Below are 7,686 nucleotides of genomic sequence, written 5' to 3'. Positions count from 1 at the left end.
ACTGGTTTATTCTGTATCTTCTTCTATTTCCAAACATTTTCCTTACACCACCCTAAGTTAAAACCAGGGAGTACTAGAAAGTATGAGGATGAAAAACATTTCTACTGGATGAGTAATGGTATTATTTTCTATTAATTCTAAGCTCCTCAACCTGAGCTTAGAATTTCAGGACTTTGGTAGGCTGACGCAGGAAGATTTCTTGAGGCCAGGAGTTCAAGACTAGTCTGGACAACATAGTGAGACCCCATATCTACAAAAACTAAGAAAAATTAGCTGGGCATAGTGGAGCATGCTGATAGTCCCAGCTACTTGGAAGGCTGAGGCAGGAGGATCCCTTGAGCCCAAGAGTTCAAGGCTGCAGTGAGCTATGAATCTTGTCACTCCACTCCAGCCTGGGTGACTAAGCAAGAACTTGCCTCAAAAAAATAAAAATAAAAATAAAAAAGAATTCATAGTGAGGCAGGTTGAATTTAGGGTAGCTATGGATAGGCGTGTGAAATTTTTCGGTAGACAGTTGAATTTTTTGTAGAGTATAAATTTGGAGTCAGTATTAGAGAATTCAAATAGAAAATTATTTGTAAGTAATTGTTTAAATAATGAGGTTGTATGTGGTCACCCAAAGAAAACAGGCAGAGAGATTAAAGAAGTGAATCAAGAACAAAATATAGTTCACTTATAATATAATAATAACCTCATTATTTAAACAGTTACTTATAAATAATTTTCAGTTTGAACTCTCTAATACTGACTAAGTGATGTATACCAAGAATGGAAAAATAAGCACCACATTTACTCACCATCAAATTGGTTTCACTGATCAACACCTAAGTACACATATAGGAATAACACTAATCGGGTGTCGGGCAGATGGGTGGCGGGAGGATGGGATGGGTATATACATACACAATGAGTGTGATGCGCACCATCTGGGGCATGGACACACTTGAAGCTCTGACTCTTGATGGGGGAGTGGCGGGCAGGGGCAATATACATAACCTAAACATTTGTACTCCCATAATATGCTGAAATAAAAAAAAAAAAGAACAAAATATAGAATCATACCAATGTCAAAGGAATCCTAGAAAGATTGACTTTGCCAGGAGTGAATAAGTGTTCTGTATAAGAAGACCACATGTTTATTCCTGCCAAGGCAGCCACTTCCTAAGAGAGTCCTGATTGGAAAGAAGGTTAGGTTTAGAGATGTGTGTGTCACATGAGACATAATGAGAACGTGAAACCAAAATGCATGAAACAGAAGAAATTTATTACTCACAGGCTCCAAAGAGGTTCGTGGTGCCACAGGAGACTTAGGGGCAGCAAGGAGTTCAACCAGTAGGTGGGGAGCAAGAGCGGACACGTGTGGCTATGCCTTTATTAAGGCCCATGGACGTTATCCCTCAGGTCTTCCTGCGGGTGTTGAGAATTGGCTAGTTTGAAGAAAACCCGTGAGTAAAGGGATTTACATGACTCTGGCATTGACCATTAGGTTTTATCACAGTCAGCAGCTGTGGGGTGCGTTGGACTGTGGGTCAGTAAGATGAGGAACAAGTGGAGTCTGTCACAAACAAACAGGTCAAAAATGACAGGATATGACGGGGATTTAAACAATTTATGTCAGGCCTAAAAATGGGTGCCAAGGCAGCAACTTCATTAAAGAAATTATAAAAGGAATGAAAGTTATAATTCAGGAATGGCAAAATATTACCTGAAAATGTCATTTCTTAAGAAATTGGAAATAATTAAAATAAACTTTTCTGCCTTGATAAAAATTTTCTGATCACAGCAGCAACTTCCTGGGCTCACCCATGACTCCTGTGTGGGACACTGGAATCTGGAGATGAGATTTGATTCAGGATACTTCCAGTCCACATGTTGTAGCTACTGTAACATTGTGGCCATCCTGTGGTTCAGGTACAGATCACGATGCAGAAACAAATGACTAAACGGTTAAAATCGTGGTCTAGATTTCTGCTTGTGGAGCAGCATGTTGGTCTGGCCCCAGGGATTTTCTTGCCCTGGAGGAAACCCCATTATTAAAGTAGGTGGCTGGGAATTCACCGGATCAGGGATTAGCACCTCCATCAGTGGAGAACCAGCCTCAAAGGATGCCACTGGAATGATGCAAGTCTGGCCGTATGACAATTGCTCAAATAGCCCAGGTCGGTCAGCCAGTGGGGATCACGTATTCATGATGTATCTCCTCAGAAGCTGAACAAAAATCGCTTCCATATTGAGCTAAAAATACTGTCACCTGGAATTTAAAACGGAAGATGAAATGATTAGGTAAATGCTCTACTGGGCTACCTCTATAGCAATTGTTCATAATTGGAGATTGTTCTTAATCATAACTTCCTTGGTGACTCAGAAGGGTTATTTCCTCATTAGTCTCAGAGATAATTCTGCCTTCTGCTTTAATTTTTTTTGGTAAACAATAGAAATCCTAGTTCTACAAATTTGACCAAGAGTTAACAGTTGGATGACTTTTCCCCCATTTCTATCTGAGCGGCTTCCCTCCACAGTTAGAAACATCAAGTTGAAATAATTTCACTTGTTCTTTTGACTCTCTGAAGAAGTTACTTCATGGCAATCATCTTGGGCGTGGTAAGAAGATCTCAGGTTATACCTCAGATAACCTTAGAATCTTTGTACAACTGTCCACTTTTAAACTATGATAAAGACTAAGCTCTAAGAATCACCTTATTATTTGGTTAAGTATATTTTAGTTATTGTATAGAATTGTAGCATAGAAATGACTTTCAAAACATAAAATCAGTAATTAAATTAATTTTATTAAATAATTACATATATATCTAAAAGTATGTCTCCTAAAGTATGGTAATAATTCACACTCAATACCTGTCTGGCCTTGTCTCCTCTTCGTCATCTGGTCTGGTCTCCTCCTCCTCGTCCATAAATATAGCTTTACCTGTGAGCAATATTTATTCTCTGAGAAAGAAACTTTGAGTTATGAATTTGAGTTTATATCTGAGTTCTACCTTGAGTTAGACCAAGTTATTTTGCTTGATCTAGTTTTGTATCCTTTAGAGAAAATATTTTAAAAATTAAATAAACCAGCCTCTAAGAAATTATATTTGGTAAATAAAATTATATGTGTTGATTTCCAAAGAGTGCTCATAGACAGCAAGAAAGGTAATAGATAATATATCTGGAAATCACTGCTAGGAGATTCTCTGATGCCCTTTTTTCTTCTTTCCCATTTCACTTTAATCTCTCTTTCTCTTTTTTCTCCTTTTCTCTTTCTCCCTGCCTCCTCCCCAGTTTTTCTCTCTTGCCTCTCTCTGCCTATATATCTGTGTCTTCCACACCCTTTTCATTTTTCTTTCCTTCTGTTTCTCTCTTTCTCATTTTTTTTTTTTTTGTCCCCAAGACCTTTTCTTTCTTTTCTTCCCTACTCTTGGCCTCTAATCACTGATTAAGGATAAAATGTGTTACTTTCCTTAAAATTTGTAATATTTTATCAATACTATGTTTGGTTAATTGTTTTTATTTAAGAAGGACTTGAATTCTTCTATTTCTCTATGTGTCAAAACATAACTACTAAATTGAGGTGTAAGTGAATCTACCTACAGGAATGGCTGTAGTGATGGTGGCAGTGATGGTGATGTTGCTGGTTACTCCAGGACCTAATTTTTAAAATTACAGTATTATTACCAGTTTTACGCTAAAAGAGTCTACTGAAGTTAGTTGCACTCTCACTAACTAGTCTTTAGTTTTATCAGAAGAGAAAGGAACTGGGAAGACATTTGTATTAAGGAGTTATCTTGAAGTCTTCAGTGATAGGTACTCAAGAGTTGACTGGAAAAAAGCACAGTTTATATATGCATATATATATATATATATATCTTCTATAATTTTTATATGTACATATATTCAAATAGAATTGAGAAACAAAGATCAGAGTCAAGTTTCCTGAAATTCAAATCCAAGCTATACCACTCACTAAACCTTGAGCAAGTGACAAACTCACTATAACAAATAAATGCTAATTATTATTATTATTAATGCTATCATTTTGAAATGACTATATCTATGAATCTACTTAGATCTAAAATAACTATTATTGTATTTTATCTAGTAGTTTAAAAGTCCAGTGAGTAAGGGAGGGAGGGCAGGTAAATGGAGTTGAATGTCAGGTGGGAAATTCAATTCTGTTCTGTATCAACAGGAAGTCACTGTAGGTTCCAAACCTTAAGGACAGACAGGGCATAGATTTTTACCTAGAGCAGGGACTTTCAATTTTTTGAGCTTGAAATGTAGCACCCCTTAAGGAAATTTTACCCAGAGGCATAAACAATTAATGCAAATAAGAATGAGTGTGCTTGAAGAGAACACTGTCAGTCCCGTTGCTACTCATCTCGTGAACCATCCTTACACTGCAGATGAGGAAACCGAGACTCAGAGATTCCCGCATCATATCTAAATTCACAGACTGCATTAGTGACACAACCTGGAATAAAACACACTTCTCATTTCCTGACTCCCAAGTCAGCACTCTTTTTACTTTACAAGTAAAGTTGCAAGAAAGTCCTCAGTTTTCCTGGGGTGGGAGAGAGAGGATGAGATTAAGTAATGTATGGCATTTCCCCAGTCTCCTGCAGTTGCTCCACACTTGGTGTAAGGGGTGGTGGGGAGTGGGTTACTGAATAGCAGGAGTGACCGCTCATCATTCACAGAGTGTATAATCCAAATACCAATGTAAAACTGTGCTTTGCAAAATTACCAAGAAATTGAAATCAGCCTCTGCTTAAAAGTCCCCAGTAATATGAGACATGTTTCATTGCAGCTTTCCTCTTGGTTGCAGTAGTAATTTCCCTTGAATCGGTTCTTCTCTTCTCCTGTGGTGGAACATAGTAGGTAGGAAATTGAGCTGTGTGATCCACACAACAAAATAATTATATAACCTTATGCAAGAGATTTAACTTCCCAAGGCTTCAGTTTCTCCTTACAATGGAAGTAGTACAGGCACCTACCTCATATGGTATCCTCAGATTTCTATGAGGTAACATATCTAACATACTTGGTACCGTGCCCAGCAACATAGTCAACCTCTCAAAGCTAATTGTTTAGTTGCTGTCACTGTTACACTCAGAATCCTTTGCTGCATTTAAGGGACAGAGAAAACTGAAAGGAATGACTTGGGCTGATTCCAGGTTGAAGACAGTTATACTGGGCTTATGGATTTTTTTGTTGTACCATCATGGTTTGTAATTTTCATCATTGAACAGAATATTAGTCAAATATTATATAATCACTATTTTCAGGTATATGAACATTTAAAATTTAGAAGTAAAGCAAAACAAATACATAAGAATTACTTTATTTTTCAAAAAAAAAGGGCATACAAAGTTTATAATTATTTTTTCTATAAGAATAACCCACAACACCAGATTGATTTTAAAATAAAACAGGATAATAATAGTAATGTACTTAGCAGAGTGATTGGTAAATGATAAGCTCATACCCTAATTCCTAGAAAAGCAATATTGATGTTTGAGGGAACTAATTCTAGAGTCAGAAAACATGGTCCACATTCTGGCTTCCCTTCCCACCAGCTATGTAACCGTGGTTAAGTTTCCTAAACTTTATAAGAGTCACTTCCTTTGTTTACAAAATAAATTTAATAATAGGATTATCCTAGTGCCTGTAACAAGGAATTGCCTCAAACATAAGTTAGGCACTCAAAAATTTGGCCATTAATAACAATCATAAAGGTAGGAGAAGGACAAAGAGAAACCTATTTGACATGGAAGAACAATTTAGAAAGAGAGGAGAAAAGGTTTGGGGAAACCTTGTATTAATGAAGCATCTGTCTTTTAAATTCTTTATTTAGCACATTCTTAAAAGCCAAATGTTTGGATGGTGAATAAACGAGTAAAAAACAACTGTTTCCCTGGGGTCCTGGAAGTACAGGAAGCCAACTAGTCACTAATTATAAATCACATGTGGACTTTTTTAGGATTCTCAACTCTCATCTGGAACTCATATGAGCACCTGATAAATGGAAAATCAAAACAATGTGACAGATTTCATTCTTCTGGGCCTTATAGAGAACACAGAGCTGCGGAAAATATCCTCTGCCATGTTTCTAATCATGTACGTGGCCACAGTGTTGGGAAATCTACTCATCATGGTCACCATAATCACAAGTCAGAGTCTGAGATCACCTATGTATTTTTTTCTTACCTTCTTGTCCCTTTCGGATGTCATCTTCTCTTCTGTCATCGCCCCCAAGATGATTGTGGACTCTCTCTCTGAGAGCGCTACCATCTCCCTTGAAGGCTGCATGACCCAGCTCTTTGCGGAGCATTTCTTTGGCGGTGTGGGCATCATCCTGCTCATTGTGATGGCCTATGACCGCTACGTGGCCATCTGTAAGCCCCTGCACTACACCAGCATCATGCGTCCTAGGCTGTGCCACCTGATGGTGGGAGGGGCTTGGGTGGGGGGATTTATTCATGCAGCAATACAGCTCCTCTTCATGTATCAAATACCCTTTTGTGGTCCTAATATCATAGATCACTTTATATGTGATTTGTTTCAGTTGCTGGCACTTGCCTGCATGGACACCCGTACCCTGGGCCTCTTAGTCACCCTCAACAGTGGGGTGATGTGTATGGCCATCTTCCTTATCCTAATTGCCTCCTACACGGTCATCCTGTGTTCCCTGAAGTCTCACAGCTCTGAAGGGCGGCGCAAAGCCCTCTCCACCTGCAGCTCCCACCTCACGGTGGTTGTGTTGTTCTTCGTGCCGTGTATTTTCCTGTACATGAGGCCTGTGGTCACTTACTCCATTGACAAAGCAATGGCTGTGTCTGATTCAATCGTCACACCCATGTTAAATCCCTTGATCTACACCCTGAGGAATGCAGAGGTGAAAACTGCCATGAAGAAACTTTGGATGAAAGGAGGCACTTTGGTTGGCAAGTAACTGTCATGCTGAGAACATCGTGTTTTCCCCTAAGCAGAAGTCTTTCTTTCAGAAATGCATGAGAACTAAACTAATCTATTCTCTGCTGGTGGCCAGGGGCACTTTTTAAAACTATAGACTCTGATTCATGATTCAGATTATTTACAGTTTAGAGATTATGATACTTTCCTGCTTTATGCCTGTCCTTAGTTCCCATTCTGATTCATGATTCAGATTATTTACAGTTTAGAGATTATGATACTTTCCTGCTTTATGCCTGTCCTTAGTTCCCATTGTCTTAGAATCTCCTTGTCTTGTCCTAGGATTCCCTGATCATCCTGCTGCTGCCTCCACCTCTGCAAACACATCTCCAGCCCTCACCCCCTCCCTCCCTAAGCGTCAGCCTTAGAAGTACACAAGCCTTTCCCCACCTCAGTGCTTTTGCTTCTCTCTACCTGAAAATTAGCCCTCACACTCTGCAGCTGGTTGTTTCTCTCTAATTTCCAGCAGTAGTTAGATTAAGTCGCATTTTCTCAGAGAAGCCTTTCCCTTCAGTGACTCTATTGAATTTTCTTCCATTCCTGCCATTATTCTCTATCTTAACACCTTCATTTCCCTAATAACAATGACCAAAAGTATAATTATCTTTGTATAATTACCATTTGACTTTTGTTACTTTCCATTGCCTTCTCTAGACTGGATGTCAGTGAGGGAAGAACTTTTGTTTTATTTATGCTTGACACCTATTAGGTTTTCAG

The 7,686-nt window shown here is 38.6% G+C and overlaps 1 protein-coding gene across 1 annotated transcript; it reads left to right on the top strand.

The window, feature by feature from the left end:
* Window positions 1–5,975: 5,975 nt before the first annotated feature.
* Window positions 5,976–6,949, top strand: LOC138384441 (olfactory receptor 4C6). Its single transcript, XM_069469944.1, has one exon. The coding sequence runs from the start codon at window positions 6,020–6,022 to the stop codon at window positions 6,947–6,949; it is 930 nt and encodes a 309-aa protein (XP_069326045.1). The 5' UTR covers window positions 5,976–6,019.
* The last annotated feature ends 737 nt before the right edge of the window (window positions 6,950–7,686 follow it).

The sequence above is a fragment of the Eulemur rufifrons genome, chromosome 6 (genome assembly GCF_041146395.1).
Source record: "Eulemur rufifrons isolate Redbay chromosome 6, OSU_ERuf_1, whole genome shotgun sequence".
Classification (NCBI taxonomy): Eukaryota; Metazoa; Chordata; class Mammalia; order Primates; family Lemuridae; genus Eulemur; species Eulemur rufifrons.
Note: the sequence above shows the minus strand (reverse complement) of the source record. Positions and strands in the feature narration are given on the sequence as shown.